Below are 27,348 nucleotides of genomic sequence, written 5' to 3'. Positions count from 1 at the left end.
TAAGACAGGAATAAAGACACAGACCTACTAGAGAATGGACTTGAGGATATGGGGAGGGGGAAGGGTAAGCTGTGACAAAGTGAGAGAGTAGCATGGACATATATACACTACCAAACATAAAATAGCTAGTGGGAAGCAGCCACATAGCACAGGGAGATCAGCTCGGTGGTTTGTGACCACCTAGAGGGGTGGGATAGGGAGGGTGGGGGGGAGGGATATGCAAGAGGGAAGAGATATGGGAACATATGTATAACTGATTCACTTTGTTATAAAGCAGAAACTAACACACCATTGTAAAGCAATTATACTCCAATAAAGATGTTAAAAAAAAAAGAAATATGTACACAATGATTATATGCTTCAAGAGGGGCGACCTGGAAATGGAGCATGAAAACTGGTGAATAATTTGATCCAATCATGAAAACTTATACCAGATAGTCACTCTACAGGTGATGACTCTTCAAACGTTTGGGCAAAGCAAGCTCCCTCACACTCAATGCCATCCATCAGCCAGGCTCCCTGATGCTCCTCCGGGCCTGGCACGTGTCCAGGAAATACCTGTATGGAGCATGCTACATTTTCTAACGCATGCATATGTGTTATCTCAGAAACAATGAGCAGAAAGCATAGTGTAAAAACAGAAAATAGAGAAAAGTATTTCACGTTTCAAATTATAGCATCCGGGTGACACTGTTGAAATAAAATTGTCAGGACCTACGGGTATTTAAATAACCCAGATCGTCACCTTGGAGGAAGATTAGAGACTCTGAGTGGATGAACTCTCCAGGTGAAAAAAGACCAACCAGGAAGGACGAGCCTATCCTTGTTTCTCAGTCTAGAGAGACCTGACACATGGTGGGAATATCAAACACCTGGAAACAAAGGCATCCTGTGCAGATTTTTGTGGAAGGATTAAAAAACTAACAAGCATGCCCTCCATAAATTCTCCTGGGCAGTGGCGGCCAAAAAGCCCCACCGTGGACAGCTGCACACAAAAAACGGGTGGGTGGGATGCCAGCAGGAGAGCATCCAGGGGTGAGGGTTCCCTGACCCTACAGGCTGAGCAGGAGAATCACGGGGCTCAAACTCCTAAAAAACCCTGTAATTTTCAGTTGACTAATGGTGGGAAAATCAACATGTGAATCACCTTTCAAGTATTTAATTTAATTAGACAAGGAAAATGAGGCTTCTTTAAAATTCTTACTTGGTATTAACTTCTGTCACAAAGCAGCCTAGCGTAATTGGTAAAAGTGAAAAAGTGATTACCGAGACTTAAGCTTATTTATCACAGCTGCTGCACTTTTACAAAGTGAGGTTTACGGTGCTAAACCCTCCGCCAGAGCAGTACAGACCCCGGAGCATGGATTCCAGTGTTTTCATAAACCACCTCTAATAAGCTGCTGTAATAGGATGGGTGGGGAGGGGAGGGGAGGGAGGAGAGTAACGAACATCCCCCCACCCCCACACTGGAGCTCACAGTTTGGTCTGTTGTCCTAGGTGCCCATTCTTCCCCTTCCTGTCTTCTCTGTCACTTTTGAATCAGACAGTGATGGTGGGTGAGGGAGCCCTTAGCTCAGATCCTCTAATCCTTGGCAAAACACTTGCCCAGGGTCACACGGCCATTTACCAGCAAAGCCAATTAAACCCAGGCCATGTGACATCCATGTCACAGACCTTTTCTGTCTTCAGCAAGCCAATCAGAAAGAACAGGGATACAAAAAACAAATGCTGGAGAGGGTGTGGAGAAAAGGGAACACTCTTGCACTGTTGGTGGGAATGTAAATTGATAACAGCCACTATGGAGAACAGTAGGCAGGTTCTTTAAAAAACTAAAAATAGAATTACCATGTGATCCAGCAATCCCACTACTGGGCATATACCCAGAGAAAACCATAATTCAAAAAGACACATGCACCCCAATGTTCATTGCAGCACTATTTACAATAGATAGGTCATGGAAGCAACCTAAATGCCCATCGACAGATGAATGGATAAAGAAGTTGTGGTACATATATACAATGGAATATTACTCAGCCATAAAAAGGAACGAAATTGAGTCATTTGTTGAGACGTGGATGGATCTAGAGACTGTCATACAGAGTGAAGTAAGTCAGAAAGAGAAAAACAAATATCATATATTAACGCATGTATGTGGAACCTAGAAAAATGGTACGGATGAACTGGTTTGCAGGGCAGAAGTTGTGACCTGGATGTAGAGAACAAACGTATAGTCACCAAGCGGGGAAAACCGCAGTGGGCTGGGGATGGTGGTGTGCTGAATTGGGCGATTGGGATTGACATGTATACACTGATGTGTATAAAATTGATGACTAATAAGAACCTGCAGTATAAACAAACAAACAAAAAACCCAACTAATACTAAACTTTCTTTGGGTTATTTGTATGGAAATATGTTAATATAAATGTTTCAGACATTACATGAAATTTCTAAAAGTCTTATATGTTCTGGTATAATGTTATAAGTCATAATTCTAGTTATTACTTTAAAATGTATATCTCAGAAATAACTAAATTTCCTTGTCAACTGCATTATTATGAACTTTCATCGAATCTTTAACCGTGGTCATTTCTAAGTCTTTTGTCATTTACAGACAGTTCTGGGTGGACTCTGATGCTTTCGCAAAAATGTTCCTGTAAAAGGGTTTCATCTTCAAGGAATTCACGGAAAAGACTCTGACAAGTACAGGTTTCTGGTAACTGACTATACTGCTGAACTGAACGAATAAGCATTTTCAGAACTCTAATGGAAAACTGATGAATTCATAAAAGTGCTAACAAAAGATCAAGATGAAAAAAGTAATTACACGGGACTGTGAACTGATGAGGATGATTATAATTTTTGTGACTTTCTGTTTGAATAAAAAAAAAGAAAAGAAAGAAAGAACAGGGAGCAGCATCTCAGGAGGCAAAATCAGAAGTGTTGCTCCGCAGCTTTCTGTCTGGTGCTCTTCTGTGGCCCTCCCTGCTTCCCCACTGTATTAGTAACCCCATCTCTCTTCGATTACCGGAGGGTCAACTGCAGCAGTTAGTAGGCACTAGGTACAGCTGTGTTGAAAGAAAGACACCTCTCTATGCTAATAACGAATTTTAGGAATCACTTTCCTCTACTCAAATAGACCAAAATTTCCACCTAATGAGTGGTTGTTTGCAATGTGCCAGCCTCCGTGCTGGAATCCAAAAAGAAAAAAACAGACCCAGTCTGCAAAGAACTTACAGTCAAGTGGGCAAGAAAACAATTTTTCTTTTCATTTTTGGGTAAAATATTAAATGAAGGCTCAGAGAATAATAGCACAAACACCCATTTACTCACAACCCAGACATATAAATTTTGTCATATTCACGTGATCTCTCCCCAAGCCAAAAACCAAACAAATAAAACCAATATTACAGCAGGCCAGGGATTGCTCATGACCCTGGACTTCCAGGCTGGGGATTCCGCTACATTTCCCTTTAGAAAACTACTCGATTAGGTAAGTTAGGAGATACAGGGGTTGGAGAATAGGACTGTTAAAATCCTTCCAAGAATCCAAAGACCCTAAATATTTCATTAAGCACGTTTACCTGACAAAGGATTTCTGGCCCCCTGTACCTCCACCTCAGCCAGCTGTACCCTTGTAAGGAGGCCACATGGCTGACAGGGGCAGGGCGGGCTGCCTGCAGCCACCTCCCAAGACCTGCCAGGCCAGGCTTTGGAACGAGGGATAGGCTGAGCCTCCCTTGGGGAGTTCCCTCAGAACATTTGGGACACCACTATGTACTGTCCTTGCCACATGAGTTCCAACCTGCTCCTCTACCCCAAGGCCACCTGCCCCTGGAGACTAGAAACTTGTGCCACTTGTTACCTGTCTGAGGCCTTGGATTATGTGCAGTAGCCTATCCTACCCTGAGGAGGAACTTGGGACATTCCCCTTCCTTCAAGTTGTCTGTTTTACCACTTTCCAGTGAGAACAATCAAACCCATCACATTGTAAACATTAAAACGTGCAATTTTTTCTATAATAATTACACCTCAATAAAACTTTTTTTTATTTTTTTTTCTTAAGTAACTGGTTCTTCCTTTTAGCAGGCAGATTCCATCCAGGGACGACTCCATGTCAGTGGCTCTCAGAGTGGCTCCTGGACCGGCAGCAGCAGCAGCGGGTGCAAATCTACACTCATCTCCTAGCTGATTAGTTTTTCTTTCTTAAAGCAGGTAACAGCAGCTTAGCTCCCAAGAAACCCAGGCTGCATCCATGGGCTGGGTTAGGATTCGTGGGTGCTGTTGTTCCCTTGGGCCCCTCTGGGAGCTCAGGCTGCACCCAGCCTGACCTGGCAAGGTGTCGCCCATCTGCCATCAGCGCTTGGGGCAAGGCTGCTGATGCTTCTCCCATCTTCAGGACATGCCATTGGCAGCCTGACTTGTCAGCAGTACCAAGGCACATGCTGGCTGGAGCAGCCAGAGTCATTGTCTCCCCCACCCCCGAGCAGGCCAGGGCTGTCATTATTAATGTTGGGCAGACATATTATTTACGAGCTGCTAAACTAGGCTGAAGAATAATAACAGCAGGATAACAGAACTACAGGCTACCAGTTTTGTCTGTGCCCAACTTAAATTAAGCAGTTGCGAAAGATAATTGGAGATATAAAGGCCCAGATGTAGAGTCAGCTTGTAATACGGCAAGATAGATTTGTAGTCTTTGTTCACATAACACATACAGAACTATTCAAGGCTGCCCATAGAATAAGGCTCATTTCACATGTGGCTTCTGAGAATCACTAGAAATACTATACACACAACTCATGGACAAGTAGGTAGGGGGTTTCTGAAACATCTCATAGTAACTGTTGGATTTTTCTCTTTTGCTCTCTCTTCCATTTGCCATGGAAGAACCTAAATGCCCAAATGCAGTGGTTCTAAGACGGTCTCCAGACCAGCACCGTCCACAACATCTGCATTAGAAATGCAGATTCTCAGGCTCCACCCTAGCCCTGCTGCATCAGAAACTCTGGGAGGCTCAGCAATATTTTAACAAGCTCTCCAGGGGATTCTGATGCCCACTCAAGTTTAAGACCCACACCCGGTAATGTATATAGTGGAGCACCATAATTCCACACTCGGGAATTGTACACATTTCGAATTTAGAACGTGGGAGTCCTCGGTCAAGCATAACCCTACCCGATCTCCACACACTTGGTCTCCCCACACCAGCCCTGCCTCTTTCTTTTCCCAGGTACTGCTGGCTATGAGTACTGGCACGATGCTGGCACCTCAGCACAGGTGTTCCAAAAATATGTATTTAAGGGACAACCAATCCTCAACTGATCATTTCCAAACTTTCCCCAATTTTGCGAACATCTCAGTAAATGACACGAGGGTGGAATCTATGAAGGTTGTATCAGGAACCTCCCAGAAACACTAAGCTGGGGTTCTACTGCATCAGGAAGACCAAGGGACTGCTCTCAGGAGCTTTATTATCATTACCAGGGGTCCAGTCTGACTGGAGGAACAATTCAACTTGTCTATCATGTGATGATGAGCTTCTACTAAGCAAGATTTTTATTTCTGTCCATTAAAACAGAAGGTGATTCAAGCACTTTTTAATTTATAAAAATTTTAAATGAAGAAGGTAGTAATGGTATCAGTTAATCTCAGGTCAGGTTTTTTTGGAAGCTCCTAATAACTTCTTTTAAGTAGTACATCTTAGGCAGAAGTATTTATTTATTTATTTATTTTGCAGTACATGGGCCTCTCACCGCTGTGGCCTCTCCCGTTGCGGAGCACAGGCTCCGGACATGCAGGCTCAGCGGCCACGGCTCACGCGCCCAGCCGCTCCGCGGCATGTGGGATCTTCCCGGACCGGGGCACGAACCCATGTCCCCTGCATCGGCAGGCGGACTCTCAACCACTGTGCCACCAGGGAAGCCCACCTAATAACTTCTTAAACATCAAGCATTTCCATGAAGCTAGCCAATTAATTACAGGATTTATGAGTAAGCACTTCTACAGAATTCTCAAAGGAATAGCCAGGATCCTCATATAACAGGGTTTAGATGTTCCATACTTGGAGACTGTATACTCACCCTTTTATCTTAACGCACAAAAGTGTCCAGAAGAGGATGCAACGAGGGGTTACATACTTTGGGGAGCCAGCCTGGCTCAAGACTGGGAACCTAGTTTCCAGCCACTGGCCCTGCTCACTGTGGGCCACTGCAGGGCCTACTCTGGTGATATAGTGACCCTCCAGGTTGCCTCAGGCAGGTGAGTAACATGAAGCCTCATCATCCAGGACACTCAAGGTTGCTACTGTTCCCCTCCCAGCTCTGCGAGTCTTCCTTTCAAGGTAACACGGGAGCCTGCAGAGGACAGACTGATGGTGCGATGACCTGGAGGCTGGTCCAGCAGCATCACCTGCTGCCAGGCTGTGGACAAAGCCCACCAGCCTCTCCTATCCCTGATCTGCGGCATGGGATCCCGCAGGTCTCCTCCAGCTTAACAAGTCTCTCTACCCCCTAAAACCTTCTCACTGAAGAAAGACGTCCAGGACCCATGTGGAAACAGTTAAGCGAGGAAATGGTAAGGTCGGGGAGAAGAGGGCCAAGGAAGCAGACCCCAAGCCCCAGCCCAGTCAGGGCCAGATGGGGACTCCATGTCCAGGAGGCAGGAGGTGTGTGCTACACCTCTCACCACGCTCAGCGTGGAACTTGGGCAAAGGACACGGACAGGGCCCCCAAGGTGGTGGGCGAGCTGCCCTTGGCATTGGGCTGGCAGGGAGACAGATGCTCGGGAACTGCTTCAGGCGTCGGTCAATGTACTGTTTCTGACACTAGGGGGCTACAGACCCCTCTGACGACTTGACGGCCCAGACCCTCCTCTCAGGAAAAGCCACGTGTGCGAGCACACATTTGCACAGCCTTGTGCGGGGTTCCTAGCTCTGTATTAAGAACCTGAGGAGCAGAGGTACACAGAGAACAAGACAGCGAGTGGCTGGTACCTGTGATAACACAGGGAGTAAAGACTCTGGGGAGCCTGGGGAAGGGGGAGTAAGCCCAGGTGGGAGGCTTAAGGAAGCACCCTTGGTGAGGAGGCATGAAAGGCTGGGCCAGGGCCGGGCAGAGCCAGACAGGAAAATTGGAGTGGGGAAGACTCAACCTCAGTCTCTTCATTGTGAAGATGACCAAAACACCTACCTGGCAGTATGGGGGTGATAAGTAAGTTAGAATGAGTGTAAGTCCACACAGCTTAGAGTCCACACAGTGAATCTAGTGTTGGTTCCCTTCTGGCTTTCTTACCTGCTACCAGGGCTTTGAAGGGGCTATCACACCCACCTCCTCACTCCCCAAACATATGGGAGGCAACTGACTGTCTACTCGCAGGTGCTGGTCTTGTTGTTGGGCCACAAAGCCTAAGGCCAGATCCCTGCCTTCCAGAGGCTTCTGGCATGGCAGGTGGACACCAACATGCAGACCGCTTTCCCCCCTAGAAAGAGGAACTGCAAGGCAAAGCCTCCAACTAGGACTTCCCAAAGGAAGGGGCAGGGCCAAGAGGTGGGAGGCTGGGAGGGAAGGGCATCCTCATGGCTGGGACAGGAATGCCTTGGAGAAGCAGTCGCAAGGGCAGCCCGACTACCAGCCCAGCAGGATGGGACCCATCCCTTGCTCTCCCCAGCCACAGGACTACCAGCTACCAGGTACTCACACCTGAGTACCAGCCCCCTCCATCACCTCCTTAGTTTCCCATCCCCTTCCAGACTTGACCAGCCCATTACTGTAAGTCCACAGGCGACTCTCAACACAGAAGCCCTGCTCACAACACACAACCACAGCTGACCTCTCTGCAGAGGCGCCACAGGCCCGCCCCACTCCCTGGGGAGGAGAGTAACACTCTCCTCCCCAACACATTTCTTTAATCAGAACCTCATCCTTGTCTTCTAAGGCTTTCTTTCTAAGACACACACACGTACAAACACATCCCTCCAGGGGTGGATGACAACACACATTTGTCACTTACACATTACGGAGCAGATATGCCTAAGGACAGATTTAATAGGAATCAGGACTAAAGACAAGTGTTCTGAACAGGCTGCAGCAAAGTTGCTGCTTCCTAGGCCATACTGGGTGTAGGACACAGTGGCAACGCTGTGCAGGTCCAGGCAAGGCAGTGCCCCTCATTCTTTAAGGAGCCAAGGCAAGGCTGTTATTGCTACCAGTTCTGCCTGGCTCAGAACTAGGTTCCTGGTGCACCTTGTTTGTCATCAGACTGTAGCTGTGTACCTGGCCCATTTCTCACAGGGTCCACTCTCCCCAAAAGGAGAGGCATGAGGCAAGGGACTTCCATCTCTCCACCACTGATATTACATCAGCAGGTGGAGGCCCTAACTCCCTACACCTCATGCTCTAGAAACACCTGCCAGGGGTGGAGAGGTGGTGGTGACTTTCATTGGGTTTAACAGGAAGCTGGAAAAGAAATGACCACCTTGTTACTGACATGTCCACTGTAATTTTAACCATGGGACCACTTCAAAATGTTCTATGGATAGTATATTTGAGTCAACAGTACTTTCTGGAATAAAAGCATTATAACTTTAGTCTCAAGGACTGATGAATTAGGGTAAACTAATAAGGTGACATCCTCCAAGTCGGCAGCTCCACTCAGCCGACCACATCTAAATTGACAAGTCTTATTTTCTATTTGTTAGAGATAAATACCTGACAGAAAAACTTATCAATCAGCTTCTTACAGAAAAGTTTCAGTTGAGGCCTCCAGGTAAGAAACGCTTACTTTGAAGTGTACATAACAATTGCTATGTGATACAAGGATTTGTGCAATTTGTTTCAGTTCAACTTTAATTCTAAGTCAAAATGTCCAAGTTCCTCTCTACTCCTCTGCAAGTGTCTTTAACTCTCAATGGAAATACATACTGTGAATGTGAGGGATCATAAAATATGATGAAAAGACAGTGGTGGATCAATCTCTTAGCTGCCTGTAATGAAAACTTAAAGGGAAAAAATGCTGAGTATAAACGCCACTGGCATCGTTGAGCAGCCTCATATATGCAGTTATTCAACTCGCCTTGTAAACACAGAGCAAAACAAAAGCACAGCACAATGAGAATTCATATCCCCACGCTCAGGAGGCTGGCGATGCCGTTCCTAAGGTCGCCCCCAGAACCTAAGCCCTTTCAGTCATGATTGTTTTTTTTTTTTTTTTTTTGTGGTACGCAGGCCTCTCGCTGCTGTGGCCTCTCCCGTTGCGGAGCACAGGCTCTGGACATGCAGGCTCAGCGGCCATGGCTCACGGGCCCAGCCGCTCCGCAGCATGTGGGATCCTCCCAGACCAGGGCACAAACGCGTGTCCCCCGCATCGGCAGTTGGACTCTCAACCACTGCGCCACCAGGGAAGCCCCAGTCATGATTTTTCAAAAAGGCACATCGGAGACCAAGATGGAATTCTCAGGAAGCATTCTGTAGGAAATTAGAGGCAGTTTTATGGATGTGTGAGCTTTAATCCAGGAACTATACGTATAGAGTCCTGAGCCTTGCCAACTCTTGCCAAAATGTATCTCATTCCATCATTGCTCTGTTAACAAGGGGTCAGTTTCTGTTCCACAGAAAACACCGGATGCAAGTGAGGGCCAAGCCACCCGAAGCTGGGATTGCTGAAGAACCAGAGGTTGAGGAGTGCTGGCTGCTGTGCCCTTCACTGCCAGCCACTACAGGCAGGGCCACAGTTACTGAGTCACCTCAATTCTCGACCCATAAAAAAGGGCTTCCCTGCCTGTAAAAGAAAGGGCTTGGACTAGATTAATTCATTTGAAGAATAACAACTGAGCACCCACTATGTGAAAGGCACTGTGTGGCAGGCACCATGGAGAGGAGCAACAGTTAGACGCAGGAGCCAGCTATGCAGTGCTCCCCTGCTACGTAAACAGTGACGTCGTTCGTGCTGCCCGTGGGAAAGTGGGGAAGAGCACAGCCGGGGGTGATGAACCAGGGGCTCTACCTCAGTCCCCACCTAGCTGCCCTGAGATGTGAGGAGAGCACAGCTGTAACCCATAGAGACACATCAGTGAGCTGGGGTCACTGCTGGGAAGCTCTGAGCTAGACATGCATGGAGGGTCCTCAGGAGAAGTGTGATCCTTCAGAGGCTCAACACACTGTGGGAGCGCAGGGAGAGAGACTCCAAGTAGGCAGAATTCCCCATGACCAGAGCCCTGGGGCATCTCTTTGGAAGTCTGCCATCCCAGTGTCCACACACCATTGATCATATGGGTCCACTGCTCAGTGACCATGATGGAGGGGAGGGCAGAGAGGTGGGGGCAGAAGGGAGGAAGGAACAGCAAAAGACAACACTGGCAGGATAGGAGGACAATACTTACCTGAGATTTGGAGCTGGGAAATGCTGATGCTGTCATCCACATGGCCCTGGGTTCCTTGGAAGCTTGAAGGAATAAAGTTACTGGCTGAGGACCAACTGCCACATGTACCTATGGCTCTGGAAAACTGATTCTTTCAGCAAATACTGTTTGAGATTCAGGCAAATAAGACCCAGGGTCCATCCTCAAGGAGCCCACTGGGCAATGGACTCACAGAAAATGATTTTTTAAGAACACGTAATAAACCAGGAAGAAATGCAATTTGTTCCTCTCTGGTGCTACCCAAGATGGGAAATGGATGTAGCCCAGACTTATTTATTAGGCTTCTTAAATGATATTATGCTATATTTCCTAATGATATTAAGCTGTATTTCCATCCAGGTAAGGCAGGGAAAACAAGCAATCAGGGAACTCCAAAGTCAAAAAAGCAACTTGGCGAGGCCATGATTTGTGCACGTGTGTGTACTTCACAAAAGGGTTAAGTGGACAGAAGTAAGAGAGGGAAAATCTAGAAAACCTCTAGAGAAATATAAAATGGTCATGTACAGTAAGTCCACCCCTACAAGTGTTCTTCTTTTTCAGTAAAGAAAAAGAAAACTGAGCAGTGACCTGACCCAAAACTATCAGAGGAAGAAAAGCAACATCAGCTCAAGACTGAGCAGCAAGAAAAATAAGACTCTGTTTGCCAGATAAAATAGGAAATATCTGCAGCTGGATTACCTCTGTGTCAGTCACAAAGGGTCAGTCTACTCAGCACATAACCGAGTTTCTCAGCTTCAACTGAATCCCCTTATCCAAATTAAGCCATCTCATTTCTGATTCATAAAATGCTATTTCACAGAAAAGTGAGTCACTTAATTACTACCTAATGTAACATAAATTACATTTGCATTCACTTAAAACAATTTCCTAATTACAAGAAAACATAAAAAAAAGGTTCTGAGTGTGATTTTTAAGATGCCGGAACAAACCAAGATTTAATTTAAAATATATTTACAATAACTACAAACGATTACATGATTTTTTCTTAAAGGTCATATCTGCAACAGAAGAGAAATATTTTGCTTTAATCTGATCCTTTACTTCTAATGGTTTATGGGTCTTCAGAATTGATAAAGCATTTTAGCACAACTGAAACCCAGCACGAGGCACTGTGGGCACAGGTGAGTGAGAAATGGAAAGAGCAACACTTGGTGGAAGACACTCCCCTGCAGGACAAGAGACCATGCTCTGCAGCAACAGAGCTATTGCCAGGTTTTATTCACACAATGATGATCTCTCATAGGACCTTGTGCAAAGCACCTCAGTCTTTTTTCATATGGGATTAAGCATGTTAACTGTCACTCAGGAATCAAGAGTTTTTCTGGAAGATAAAGAAGTATCTATAAAATGTACCATGATCTTAGAGAAATATAGTACAAGATTTTGAACACTATTTATCAGCAGCATACGAGAAGAGTCATGGGCTCCAGTAGAGCCATATGCTGGCTGACCCTTTGCTTTTCATCTAAGACTTAAGAGACCTTATAGGTAATGACAGAATAACTAATGATAAAATAAAGACAAATTTGCCTTGGTATCTTAGGAGTCTACATCAACCTAAATAACAGTATCTGGCAGTGGATATTTAAAATCTTTATTGGTATTTAAGCTAATATAAATGCTAACATCAAAGTTTGTCAGACGTGTTAAGAGAACACAAAGCTACATTGTTACATAAATACTAAGATGATACAAAAATCCACTTTCTTTTACCTTTGAAACCCAACTACATGGGATGTGGAAATATTTTTTTATAAAGTAGATAATCTGTTTTATCAATAGCTAGAAAGCCATTTTTGTAAGTTGTCTTTCAGCTGAAAAAACAATACACTACTTACATCATATTGGAAAAGGAATGACCTCAAGATTTCCAAGCAACACAGCTCTTTTTCACATCTGAACTCCCCTGCTGATCATTAGGAACAGTTTCAGATGTCCCATTCTTGGCTTTCATTTGTGCCAAACCCTGGACAAGTCTGTAACAAGGTTATGGTAGCAAAACACTGCGTTTCTGCACGGGGTGCTAAGTCGTCTGTCCTCCCTTCTTCTTAGCACAGCATCATTCACATTAGTCTGAGGTCTCTCCTAAATCAAGCTGTGCTTATATACAGAGGAAATATGAAAGCAAAGTTATTTTCCTTCTATCTCTTGTAAGCTAATAAACTACCTCAAATTCATTGTTTAACTGAATATACTGTTCTGTGCCTAGGGATGCTGTGGTCCAAACTCTGTCCTCAGTCAAGGTGAGGCAGAGGTGAATATGGCCCCAAAAAGCTCAGTGCTGGATCAACACACTCAAGAATGGGATAGGTAGTCTTTTGTTGGTAGGTATTTGCAGGATACCTTAAAAAAGGGAGGGGGGCTTCCTTATCTGATCCAAAATGGTGCTGTTTTCTGTATCACATTCTTACACAATTCCCAATTATCTAAAATGCTGAGGAATGAAAGACAGCATTCTGTTTCTTTTGACCAAGTAGCTGGAAGTATTAAAAAGTTAAGGTAGACTAGAAATAAAACACAATTCCAGTATGTTTTAAACCAGATTTAAGTTTTTTTTTTTAATTCAAATTGACCCAAAGCAAAACTTACATTACAAAGGAAGAACAAAATACATTATGATATAACACACTAGGAGTTACATGAAAGCTAAATTTGTGGGCAAAGGGCCTCATCCCAATCACATTCTGGGCTGATGAGCAATTCTGCAAGAAAGTTAGAATCTCAGTTTTTGTATGGTCCACTCTGGTAATTAAACTACACATTTTCGTCTCATAGGGTGTGTATCTGACAAATCAAGCTAGACTCCCTCACGCTCCAGATGTGTACTCTTGCTACTGCCAGAACACTGAATTCTCTAGCGGAAATGCTGTTCCAAGCATGACTGATAATGAATTAAAAAAACAAAATAGTCAAGTCCTCCAAACTAACAAGCATGGATTATTCTGTGGTAAATAGTTTAGAAATATGGGAATTAAATAATCTAAAAAACTTACTCTGCTGTACATTTATAAACACAAATATTTACACACAAAAAAGTCTGTTTTTAAAAGATGAGGTTTGCAGTTCATTAATGATCATAATCTTTTATGAGCTGGTTTCTTTGGTGTACTTGCCAAATATATTTCTATAAAGGTTTAGTAATAGGCTTAAATAATAAATTTCAAAAGAAACATAGAAGGATCAGTGACAAATTTGATACTATTCTGAACATTTCAGTCAAGATTCTGGAAAAACCAATCAGTTGATTTTCTGAAAATATTTGTTCTCATTATGTTACTACAGAAAGCTTCTCTGCCAATCAAATTCAAGTGCAGACCGGCACGTTCATCCCTATATTCCACCAGTTACCAACTTGGAGACATTTTAGTTACTGTTAAATATGATATGTGATTGGGATTCTATTAACAACAAAAACAAAAACATTCTTTTTAAACTTCCAGAAAAATGAAACCTCAAACAATAAATAATGGAATTATACACTTCTTCATTAAATAGAAATTTTGATTCCAGGAAGAGCATTCATAATTTTTTTCTGAAGTCGCAGCAGCAATACAGAACAAAGAATTTACCTTCATCTGACCTTTTTACTTGGAATTCCCTGACTCAAACTCAGTGGCTAACTTAATTTGGAAACCTTTGACTGGCTGGGGAAAGAAAATCATTTTGAACTAACTGAATAAATTAATAGACACATGAGGAAATAAGTCCTGTGCAAATGTAACATTAACACCACTGCTCAGAGTGCAGGACCCCACAAGCCCTCCCATCTCCTCGTCTCCCTGGGCCCAGGGTTTCAGGGAGAAGTAACACAATTCATTTCTGGCCATGCCAGGTCCCTGATGCCGCAAATGTGTCCTAGCTCTGACCTGGCTATTGGTTTCCAGAATGAGAACACAGCTCAGCTCCTAGCTTCATAAAGGACTCTCTCTCAGAAGATAACTTTTTGGAGATATTTTTAGGAAAAAAAAAAAGACAGACCACCCATTTCTATCCATCATGTTCCAGTTACAGTTTGGGGATGGTTACAAAACTGGCCACACTCTTAGTGGCTCCCTGTAGAAGAGGCTACGTAGCCCATCCGTGATCCCCCACAACAACCTCTTCCCGAAGCTGCCCATTCTTCAGAAACCTGTACCCAGCCTAGGCCCAGCAGATCAGACATCTGATGCCACAGCTACTCTGCATCCAAGAGAATAAACTCTGTGCTTGAGGAAATAACACTGCTGGCTCTGAAAAGGGTAAAGCCAGAGTAGACTCCTAATTTTCAGGTGAAATTCAGACAAGAGAAGCCCTTCATCTTGTAAACTTCTGATAACGAATTTATTACTGGTATGTAACTATTCTGAAATTTCCTAAAGCACTAAGAACAATACTGGGATATTTTTAAAGTTTCTTCTGAAACTAATATGATGACAAATCAAGCACAGAACTCATTTCCCAGGGCATCACCATAGATCTCTAATGCCTCTAGAACCATTGTTATTGACACTTTATCATATTTATGTTTACACTGCAAACATATGCCAATCAACCCAGAAAATAACTGTTCTGAAGAGTGTCACTGTGCATAACTTTAAAATAGATAGGAAATGCTTAATTAGCATATTAGGAATTAACCAGATTTACAAATGTGCACCCATTAGAAATTTTACCCTTTAGAAATTTTATTTCAACTGGGAGGAAAAAAACACCATGAAACCACCCCAAATTATTTAACCATTAAAGCCAAATGGTTTAACAATATTTGGGGCTATTTTTAGGGAATACTCTACCACCAGGACATGAAATTTTCGGCTTAAAGTGAAGTAAAAGACAAAGCTTAAAATGGAAATTGCAACTGACATACTATGGTTCTGCAATTAAAATTAGTGGTGGTTCCTGTTCTCACAGGCATGTCAAAGCCAGCTGTGGAATGAGGAACATCAAGTGAAATAATGGATAAAATACACCAGAAAGAGTACTGCACTGGAGGCACTGTTTTAAAAACAGAATACACGGGCTTTATAAAGTTATTTTCTTTCCCATTAGTTTTTTTAAAAGCACAATTCAACTAGAGACAGAAGTTGAGACGCAACGTCTCTGGGTAGTGTACTACAGTTGTTAAAAAAATAAGTTTAAAACAAGAGCACACCAACAGGAAAGCAGAGGTAATGGATTTATGTCATCCAAAGCTACATTAATTAGGAAAAGAACAGTTTGAAACAGCCAATTTGTACTCATTAAAAATGACTGAGGTGACAGCGTTACTTTAAAATTTTCTTAGCATTTTCCAGTAGAACCCAGGATACCCCGGGTAAAACTGTGCCTCCAAACTGTAACAAGTGCTCTGCTGGTTTATAATATTGTGCACATCAATGAAGCCATAAATTTGGAAAGGGTAAATTCTCCACTCCTAACCTGCTTGTGTCATTTTGGAAAAACAATTGTTTTAAATGCGATATTGTATAGAAAGCTTGAACCTCGTAAACTTGGACCAAGAAACCAAATTAAGACCTTCAAGCATGTGTGTGTGTGTGTGTGTGTGTGTGTTTATATATATAAAAACATCCCTCCCCTACAATGAAAACCAAACAAACAAACAAACAAAACCTATAAGTGTATACCTGCTTTCTGATTTCACAGCAAATCAGAAATTGCATAGGATATACTTTGTGCAAGGCAAAAAGCCTTTTAAGTATCTGGAATATAACTCCTAATCTTGCTCACAGTTCTGTGTATATCAGATATCATCAAATTTGTGTTTTAAGTAGTCTTTCATGACCTTGGCAATTGGTAGTTCATCAAGTAGCTTTAGGTTTTGAAGGCCTATACATTGTCGAATTTTAATTCGGCACAGGTCCTGCAAGTTTCTGGGCTGTCCTATAAAGACAGAAAAAAGAAAATGTTACAAAGCTGAAAACCACAACATTTAAGGCGGGCTTTAAGGTTTTGAAAAGAATAGTTTATTTCACTGGGAAGTGTCTCTCTGTGGACTTTACATGCAAAGGATCAGAGAGACTCTAGCTAAGAGGACATTTCCTGGGTACCTTCATATGGCGTCTCATTTGATCCTTTTCACATCCCTGGGATGGTCGATATTTTCACCTCCATTTTACAAATAGGGACACTAAAGATCAGGGATTTTAGTCAATTGCTCAATGTCAGACGACCAATTAAAGCTTTTTAGACAGAGGCTAAAACCAGATCTTCTGACTCTAAGCCTGGTATACCTACCAGTACAAACTGGAATGTCAGTTATTGTCCCAGGTAGGCCTCTAATATGCTGGGTGAACCAGTGTGAGGCAAATCACTCAGTTTCTCAACCTGAAAAGTGAGAGAACTAAAAGAGATGCTTTCTAACAAGGCTCCTCCTGTCAGCTCACTGTCCAGGGCACAGAACACAATCCTGGGGATCTCTCCCAAATGACATCTGCCCCGCTGTTCACCATGATTCTGGACACAGCAGAACTTGGCTGTGGGGAGAGCGTGGACTGGGAGGGCGGGGGGGGGGGGCGGCGGAAAAAGCACCCCAAGCTATTCTGAATCCCCATCTCTTCAGACATGCCACCCTGACCATCTGCCAATAAAAACCTCTGCTATAACCCAACTCAAAAGAAAAATTACAAAATGCAATTTCTTTCACTTTTGAATACTTTGTTTTACCGAATCAATACAGATGACCACAAACACAAGAAAAAATTCTTTGCCACAGAGCCTCAGAAGTGTTTGGATTCACATAAATTCTACTTTCATATTAAATGGTAATAATAATACAAACTAACATATGTTGAATGTGTACTCTGTGCCATGTAGTCTTATAAGCTCCCGACATATACTAACTCGTTTAATCCTTTTATGAGGGAAGTACTTTGATCAACATCCCCATTTTACAGACTGCTTGCATCTCTAAGTAACATGCTCAAAGTCAAGCAGGAAGCTATACTTCAGCGATTCTCAAACTTCTTGGCCTCAAAACCTCTTTACAGGGACTTCCTTGGTGGCACAGTGGATGGGAATCCACCTGCCAATGCAAGGGACACGGGTTCGATCCCTGGTCTGGGAGGATCCCACGTGCCGCGGAGCGGCTAAGTCCGTACACCACGGCTGCTGAGCCTGGGCTCTAGAGCCTGTGAGCCACAACTGCTGAGCCTGCGCTCTAGAGCTGCCAGCCACAACTACTGAGCCTGCGATCTAGAGCCTGTGGGCCGTGACTGCTGGGCCCGCGCGCCTGGAGCCCGGCTCCGCAACAGGGGGGGCACCGCAATGAGAGGCCCGCGCACCGCAGCGGACAGTGGCCCCCCGCTTGCCGCAACTGGAGGGGGCCCGTGCACAGCAGTGAGGACCCAACACAGCCATAAATAAATAATAAATAAATAATTAAAAAAAACTCTTTACACTTCACCATATTAGAAGTTAAAACAGAAATTTCAGAAATACTTAATTTAAAAATAACAAAGATAAACCCATTATATGTTAGTTAACATAAATACCATAGTTATGAAGGTAACAATATTTTCAAAAATAAATGAGAAGAATGGCATTCTTTCACATTTCTGAAAACCTTTTAAAGGTCTGGCTTAACAGATGATAGCTGAACTCTCATATATGCTCCTACACCCAATCTGCTGTGATGAAACCACATCATCCAGTCTCTGGGGAAGTCCACTTACTCTCATAAAAGAAGAAATGTGGAAAAGACAAATAATGTCTTAGTATTATTATGAAAATTGCTTTGACCTCGATATCCTGAAAGGGTCTGGCTAACTCCAGAGGTCCCCAGGCCATACATGGAGTACTACTGTTATACTTAGTACTTACTTGAATAGTACTCGTTTACAGGGATCACCATTATTCAAAATTAAATAATTCTTTATAAATGAAAAAGAGTCCTTAAAACTTAGACCTCTGCTCTGTAAGGCCTGTGCTTTCCAAGAGGTACTTAATACATGGTCTCTTAACAGAATCACAGCTGAAGCTACTGCTTTCCTAAAAATGGCTGTAAGCTAGGGGCACGTGTATCCGTGGATGTCTGCATAAGGATCCCTGTGAGGCTGTAGCACTCACTCATGAGTCTCTTGGTGAGGTATGTCCCCCTCATCGTCCAGATCTCTACTAAAAGGGCACTGCTGAAAGGGAGATGAGGTCAGGTTCCCCATCAGATTCTCTCCGAGCTCCTTTTCTCTACAGTACTTAACAAGGCTATGATTTTACATTTACTTGGTGATTACCCATTAATGTCCATCTTCCTCACATGTTTCACGAGGGTAAGATGATTTCTGGCTGCCAATGCAAAAGTCCAATGCCTAACACAATACTCAACAAATACTAGTTGAACAAATGAACACTTAATAGGCTTGTCCTTAAAGTATAACTCATTGCAAAACACACCCATGTCAACGGCAAATCATTTTCTAACCTGTTTTGAATTATTTTTCATCACCATTCATGGGCTACCTTTAGGAAGAGAATAAATTATCACTGTCATTTTTCAATAAATGCTTATAGTATTTGATCTGCAAATGCAAACCAGAATATGTATCGGATTTGAATCTTCTTTTTTTTAAAGAATTTGATTTTCCTAATAGATGGCAGGTTCTTTTCAAGTATAATATTAATGAAAAGAACAACCACGATGTATTCAGGCAAAAAACAGATGACATAGAATTGACATATATAAATATACATGTGTACTTAAATGAAAACATATCATCTAACAATGTGGAAAACCTGTATTATTGGAATTTGCTTAGCTAAGATAGAAAAGATGGAGACAATAGGTTCCAAATAGGGGATCTTCTGATGGTCTCGTTTTGTGGCAGATTATACTCTCCAAAAACGACCACAGTACCTCCTATGCCTCATGCTCTTTTTTTTACAATGTGACTGGATACCCCACCATTAAGAGACGGTATCTAGGTTCCCTCTCCTTGAAACTGGGTGGGCTCATGACTATGGTGGAACTCAGATCATAGCTTTCACTTGGCTCTTGGGACATTCACTCTTGGCACACAGCTATCACCACGCCATGAAGAAGTCTCAGCAGTCTACAAAAAGGAACTGAGGTCACTGCCCAACATCCAGGCTGAGCTCCCAGCCAAGTGCCTGCTCAACTAGCCAGCCATCAGGGTGAGCCCTTTTGACAGTGGAGAGGCCCCAGTCAAGTGGCTCCAGATGACACTGCTTGGAGTAGAGAAGTAAAATAATCAATTATTATTATTTTAAGCCACTAAAATTTGCAGCATTAGATAACCAAGTGAGATTCTGGGACGTGGAAGTAGGGGGTTGTCATTAAAAAAAAAAATCTAAAATAGATGGCTTTGTCATTGGGACCAGGCAGGGGGGAAAAGCTTTGACGAGGCTGTTGGTCAGGGCTTAAAGGAAAGTTTTAAAAATGTTACTAGAAGCTGGAGGAAAGGGGAGACTTTTAATCGTTTAATAAGTTCAAGGGAGGCAGCTACAGAAATACTACCACCCTCAGAAGCTATTGGTGCATTAGCCTTCCCCAGGGAAAAATGCACTTTCTATGACTAAATATCAGAAAGTTTTACTCAGTTTGCTACCGAATTTTCTTCTTCTTAAGCAGTGTGTCGTGGCAGTCTTTTAATGATTGGGGAGAATGTGATCTTTTGAAGATTTCCTGACCATGTATAATTCCTGTCTGCAGAAAGACCTTGAATGGTAAAGGCCAGAGTGGTTAAAAGCATCAACTCTGCAGCCAGCATCAACTGCTGGCCCCAGTAGCTCTTGGGTGAGCTACTTAGCCTCCTGCCTTGGTTTCTGCATCTATGAACTAAGGATAACACCACCTACATAATACGCCTTACAAGCACAAAAAGAATTAGTTTTGGTAAAGTGCTTACAATAGTTCCCAGGCATATAGTAAGAGCTATAGAGTATTTGGTAAATAAATGTTAAAATAGTAATTTTAAATACTTGTAAGGGTATGTTTTGCTTCCCCTTCTCAGAAAAGTAGAGGGCTCCTTTTTGGAAGATGAAGCTTCCTGGTGTTAAGACGGTAAGAAAACTAGCTGACAACTTAACAGTAAAAGAACAACTCGTAATCTAGTCCTGGGAAACAGTGCTGAGCAAACTGATGGAAATCATATTCTGGAAATCACTACATGACCTGGATTCGGCAGAGATGTGAGAACTTTGTATAAAAAAGCTGTGCAGTGATGAAGTGAGGTTGCGTCGTTATACTACTGCTCCACAAATATACAGATATTCCCTCACCTTGCCAGGTAGTAGCACTGAGTGAAAAGCGGGCTACATAATAAAGAGTAATAAAGACTAATTGTAATGACTGTTATTTCTAAGACTATTTAAGGACCCATTTTTTCAAGAATATCATTTTAGGAATAGAAGATTATGACTGAAAAAGAAGTACAGCCATACCTCGTTTTATTGTGTTTTGCAGATACTGCATTTTTTACAAATTGAAGGTCTGTGGCAACCCTGAATTGAGGAAGTCTATCAGTGCCATTTTTCCAGCAGCATTTGCTCACTTCATGTCTCTGTGTCACATTTTGGTAGTTCTTGCAATATTTCAAACATTGCCATTATTATTATATTATTATGGTGATCTGTGATCAGTGATCCTTTTCTTGAAGTTACTACTAGGCTAAAGGCTCAGATGATGATTAGCATTTTCTAGCAATAACGTATTTTTAAAATTAAGATACGCACATTGTTTTTTTAGACATAATGCTATTGCACACTTGATATACTACAATATAGTCTAAACATAACTTTTCCATGCACTGGGAAACCAAACAATTTGTATGACTTGCTTTATTGCAACAGTCACTTTATTGCAGTGGTCTGGAACAGAACCTGCAGTATCTCTCAGATGTGCCTATTATTTATTTTCTTGTCAATATATCACTCAAAAGTATTTACTGAGCACCTACTATGTACTTAAAAATGCACTGTCCCAGAGATTAAAGGGGCAAGAGAAAGAAGGAGGTGGTGGCAGAGGAAAAGAAGGCAGAGAAAGAGAATAAAGGGAACAAAAGCAAAAAACCAACACACGTGCACGCTGTTTACCAGGCGTCTTAGAAAATTACTCCTGTCCTGTTAAATAGCAACTGCCTTGTCCATGGGATGACAGGGGAGACCTTGGGGGACATCTCACAAAAAGAGTATAATTTAAGGAATTATAAACACTATGGGGGATGCAGAAACACTACAAACTATTATTCATACTAATGAACTACAATGGGATTACATAATACTTCAAAGGGTTATTAGTCTTTCCATTTGGTAAAGAAGCCCATCATTAGTAATAATTGGGCTGGTATAAAATAGGAAATCAGCTTTTGAAGGGTCTGGTCTAGTATAATTACAAAACCAGGGCAGCAGCATAATTTTGAAAATTAAATATCCTAAAGCACCTCCTTTTCACATGATCACCACTGCATTTATAATAGGCTAAACTTATTTATTTAGCACTCTCCATCTTTGGTCAACACCTGGAATGGTCTCCCAATACCTCTTTGTTTTATTTCAGTTTCCCATTTTAAGACCCTACCATAAACACGTTTTATTCCTTTGCTCTTGCCTCTGAATTCCCTTCACAGGGACTTAGTATGAAATGTGTTAAATCTTATTTTACAGGACAAAGGTAGTTGCGAGCTCACCTCAAAATAAAGATCATGGTATTGTAAAATAAAAGGCTACTCTGATTTAACTCTTAGATAGAATCCAAAAGTACACAATGTCAGCCTTGATGACATTTGTCCACTTGTTACATTTTTCTTCACAGGCACACGAGCTTTGACCTATTTTTCTCATTTGCACTAAGCCAAACAAAAGCATATATTGCTTCCTAACAAATAACAGAAATCCCTAGAAGCCTACATAAAAAATAGAAAGTAATACAAATATGACAGAAATAGTACAGAATAAAGTAATACTTTCCATATCAAAGAATCTTAAAATGTGGTGTAATTTGACTTAAAACTGTGTACTATTTATTTCTAAAAGTGATTTTAATCATTGGGACTAAATAACCTAATAAGACTACAATGTAGATGTGTAGCAAAATCCCCAATGAGAAGAAAAATCAATAATCAAAAATAACCTTAGTTAAAATGTGTTACACAAATTATTTCCCCAAAGAGTTATACTAAGGTAACACTATTTTGGTAAGTCATACTAAAAAAAAAAAAAGAAAGAAAAAAGTCAAAGAAATTGATTAAAGAAGCATTTGAAAGGAACACAGGAGTAAGGGCACCTGATGCCGAGGGGTTGTATGGGGTCATCTGCTTACATACCTACCTGTTGCTGTGCTGGACTTAGCTGAGAAAGCCAGAGCCTAAATTTCACTTTCTTAAAATTAAAGTCATGATTTATATTCTTACTTTTTTTAAAGTTTAAAACTTTGCAGCTAAAACATACTACTTGACTATGACTAAAATTTAAATAAAGACATATTTAAATAAAAACATATAGTGTTTATAAAATAGTATTTTTAAATGCCCATGATTTCAGGTTACTGTAGTGTTTATAAAATAGTATTTTTAAATGCCCGTAACTGATGTTCTAGAAAGTAACAATCTTAAGTACTTGATGGATTAATTTTCTGCAAAACAGTTTATCCAACTCATTCCCATTTACCTAATCTTTTTCTCTTAGAAGTATGAGCCCTTTATTTTTCAAATTCCTTTTGGTCAATTTACTTATTTAATAAGTTTTTATTTAAATAAAATATTTTAAAATTATTTAAATTATTAAATACATTAAAATTATTTAAAATTTAATTTAAATAACTAATTCCTTTTATTAACTCCTTTAATTCCTTAAAACATACAAATCAAAATATTGATACAACCCAGCACTACCTTTTACCTACCACTGAAGCATACTGAGCAGCTGCTTCAAGTATTTGGACAGCATCTACTAGAAACACAGATCAGTGCATTACCTTAGACTCCTCTGGATATTAAACACAAACCCAATTGGCATATTCTCTGCCTTAAGAGTAATTTATACGAGAGCCTGCTATGCTATGTAAAAAAGAAAAAAAAAATGTGTTTAGTGAACAGTTAAGTGGTTAACTTACTCAAGGACTCCTTGGCACCTCTGATATGCTGCTGTGCACGGTGAATCTCTGAAACTGGGATCTAAAATCCAGGGTACTAGTCTTCTAAACTGACTTGCACTCTTAAAATTACAGGACCTCAAAGAATTTTTGTTTATGTGTGTTATATCCATCTATATTCATCATATCTAGAAAATAAACTTCAGAAATTTAAAAAATACTTATTGATTCACTTAAAATAATAATAATAAATTTATTATCAGTTGAAATAAGTTTTTATGGGAAGAAAAAGCTGCTTTTCAACACAAGAAAGATTTCATGCGAAGAGTGGCACTGTTTTACATCTCTGCAAATATCTCTCAGGTCTGGCTTCAGAGAAGACTGCTGGATTTACAGATCTGCTTCTGCGTACCATCTGTTGTAATATGCTGTCGTGATTGAAGTAGATGAAGAAAATCCACACTCACATAGGTAGTTGGAAAAGGAAGTAATATTTTAATGGCCTTTTTAGATAATCATGGATCTTCTTTGATACTTCACCAAAACTCAACAAGAGTTGTTTTTTTAAAGGTTAGATGCAGTATGGAATCTGAAACCACAACAATGAACTTCTTTATACTCTTTCACATTAAAATCCATTGGTCTGTTTTGCCCTCTGAATGGATCTTTTACCCATGCATGATTTTGTAACATCATGCATTAGTCATTTGGAAAATACGGGTTACCTGGGTTATTATGCAGGTCTTCCAAATGTTGACCCAATTTATTACATGATATCAAAAAATTACTTTTGTTATTATCTCTACTAATCTCAAAAAAGTCTTTACATGTTGGGAAACTGGCAATATCCCAGTGGCAAATACAAAAACACAAGCTTTTCAAAATTCTAACTTTCACTTGAAAGCTCAAATTTTATGACTCCCCATAAATACTGTCAGTTGTTTTCCTTAAGGTGACAAATGCACTTTATTCATTTTCAACAAAATGTCTACCAAATACCAAAGCCTAAACAGCTATAGTTTGGCTGTCCATCCATCCTTCAGGTAAAAATGGTATTCCACCAAAAATGCTGCTGGTTCAGCTCAAACAAATCACAGATGTACTTTTCCTCCATTCAATCACAGCACTTCATTACACAGTAAGAATACTTTCAATTTCCATCCCACAGAATATTTAAAAGGTACATACTGAAAGGGATAAGATTTAATAAAATTAAATCGAAGAGATTCCTAAATGGAACTGGAACAGTCTTTACTGAGACTGCCTTGTGGTGAAGAACACAACTACTAGTACCCTCTGGGACTACTGCCTTGATTAATGCTGAGGTACCTGTCATTTTACCCACCACAGCTCTTACACCATCAGTGCAAAAGTCAGTGCAGAGACACAGATGCAGAGAACGGACATGTGGGCACGGGGTGGAAGGGGAGGGTGGGATGAACTGGGAGACTAGGTTTGACATAAATACACTACTATGTGTAAAACAGATAGCTCATAGGAACCTGCTGTGTGGCACAGGAAGCTCAGCTCCGTGCTCTGTGATGACCTTGACTGGGGGGGGAAGCGGGGAGGGAGGTCCAAGAGGGAGGGGATATAGGTATACATATAGCTGATTCACTTCATTGTACAGCAGAAACTAACACAACACTGTAAAGCAATTTTACTCCAATAAAAAAAAAAAAGAAAAGGCAAATAATATCTTAGTATTGTTATGAAATTAGTTTTGGCCTCATGGGCACCTAAAACTGTCTTGAGGACCCCCAAGAGTCCACACTGTTCTACATGAATCCAGAAACAAAATAAAATAAAACCACAAGCAGCAGGATATCATCCCCTTTAAGAGTGTTTATTGGCAAGAATTTTTAAAAGGAGGGACTCCACGGACTATGGTCTAATTCCCCCATTTTTCAGAGAAGGAAACAGACCCATGAGGCAGGTGGAGGCTAAGCAGCTTGCCCAAGTTTATTAGGTAAGTCAGACACTGGGTCAAGAGCCCATTAACTGCTCTCTCCACCACCAGACTCAGCTGATTCAACAGCAACCATGACACAGGCACAGCTGAGAAACCTTCAGGACGCTATAAAGGAGACACATGCCTCTGAATACAAGTGGGCAAAACTCTACTCAGCCCAAGGGACCATGGATAGGATGATTTTCGCATTGTAAGTAAAAATGATAAAAATAATGAATAGACTTCTGGTTTCAGCTCCAACATATAATGAACTTGAAGTCCTCACTCCAGTCCTTATAAGAAGAAAAAGCCAAACAAACTGAAATTAATGACTTATCTAGGACCCATCGGTAAACTGAGGTCACAGGACAAACCTCCACCATAAAATCTGGAGAGAGAATCAGATCTAGAGTCACAGCTGAAATCTGTGCACCTGCAGCAGTAGCTACTGGAGCCACAAACTGGTAGGAACACTTAAATGGTCATTTTGACAAACTGCCAAGAGTTGTGCATGGACCAGCCTGAGAGGGAGAGCCACAGTCTTAGGAAACACCTGATGTTCTGAGCTTTCCTTTCAGGAGCCCCATCAGGTTCTCACATGAAGAGCCAATAAAGACTCCCTCATGGCTCTGCCAGGGGGAGGGTGAGAATAACTATCTGACATACACTCAGAAACTTCATAACAAAGTCTGTTCTCCAAGGGAAGAGACTTCACCAGAGTTTTACCCCACCTGGAGAATAAATGTTTCTCTGACTCCAGTCACTGCAGTCCTCCTAGCTCACCAAGGTGTGGGTATTTGGGGGTGGGGGGCAGGGCATGAAACAGGGGAGAGGGCAAAACTGCTTTCTCATGAAATCTCTCTCTCTTTCTTAAAAAACTTTCATATTCTGAGTAACTCCTTGACTCGGAAAGTTTACATTGTAGGGCAGGGAGATGATAAGGGGAAAAGAGCACTAGATTACAATCCCATTGCTCAAGGAGAGTTCTATTATTATTTAACCATTTCTCAGGGTAAGCTTTACTTATGAAATAGTGTTTCTTGAAGTTTTAACGTTGCACCTCTTTTAACAACATTTTCTTGTGCTCGCCCTTTCTTGTGCATAAATGTTAATTTTTTCTTTTGAATTGGGCAAACATTCCTACAATCTCTGCTCTTTATCTTCAGCTAGAGAATTTTTGCCCATTCCTATATGCCAGTTTCCATGATCCTCTTAGCTCCAAATGGTGTCTGTGCAAACGCTACGTACAAATTATTCTACTTTAATTAACTGCATGCATTTGCATGACCCTCAGAATGAGTGTCTCCAATAGACCTCCATCAACGGACCTCCATCATCCTCCATCAATGGACCTCCATCAGAACGTCTGCTGCTGTCTGTCATCACCACCATTTCTACCTGTCATCGGTCACATCTTCATTGCCCTCTCTGTTGTTGTCCCTTTAGTTTATTTGCTCCACTCTTTTTTTATCTAGTAAAAGAACTAAAAGACCAAAAACTGGCTTCTCTAAGCAGGAAACACCTTTCCCTCAGCAAGGTGATCCTCATTCTCCAGGTAGGATCCTTGGCTCTTCTTAGCTGTATTTACCGTTCCAGGGCACAAAAAAGCTGCTCCTTCAGTTGACTGGCTTTCTGGAGGTGACCACATTGAGTTCCAGCCATTCTAGAAGGCAGAGGTTTCTGGAAGTCTGTCTGTAGAATTAACAACACCTCTTTGTGGCTTCTCCCTCTACTGTGACCAACAAGGCACACACAGATACTACCTTATAACTAACCCACTTGACCTGCTCTGTTTTTATGGAGTGTGTATCAGAGTTTTTATGGCAATTTTTCTAAAAAGCCACAGTAGCTTTTAGATTCTAGGATTATGATTGTCTTGAGTTCTTCCAATTTAACTAGCTTGCTCTCCAGTAAAATGGCCCTGAATAAAGACCACCAAGTGGCATTTCTGCTGTCCTTAC

General features: G+C 41.6%; 1 protein-coding gene across 1 annotated transcript in view; it reads right to left on the bottom strand.

Annotated features, from left to right (window-relative positions):
* Positions 1–15,061: 15,061 nt before the first annotated feature.
* ASB7 (ankyrin repeat and SOCS box containing 7) overlaps positions 15,062–27,348 on the bottom strand; it is a 46,960-nt gene continuing 34,673 nt past the window's right edge. Inside the window, exon 6 of the mRNA XM_029239467.1 lies at positions 15,062–16,274. Coding sequence (XP_029095300.1) covers positions 16,135–16,274 — 140 coding nt within the window. The 3' untranslated portion in view covers positions 15,062–16,134. The remainder of the gene's footprint in view (positions 16,275–27,348) is intronic.

The sequence above is a fragment of the Monodon monoceros genome, unplaced genomic scaffold (genome assembly GCF_005190385.1).
Source record: "Monodon monoceros isolate NGI ecotype Baffin Bay Population unplaced genomic scaffold, NGI_Narwhal_1 Super_Scaffold_21, whole genome shotgun sequence".
Lineage (NCBI taxonomy): Eukaryota > Metazoa > Chordata > Mammalia > Artiodactyla > Monodontidae > Monodon > Monodon monoceros.
This window is presented reverse-complemented; position numbering and strand designations above follow the sequence as displayed.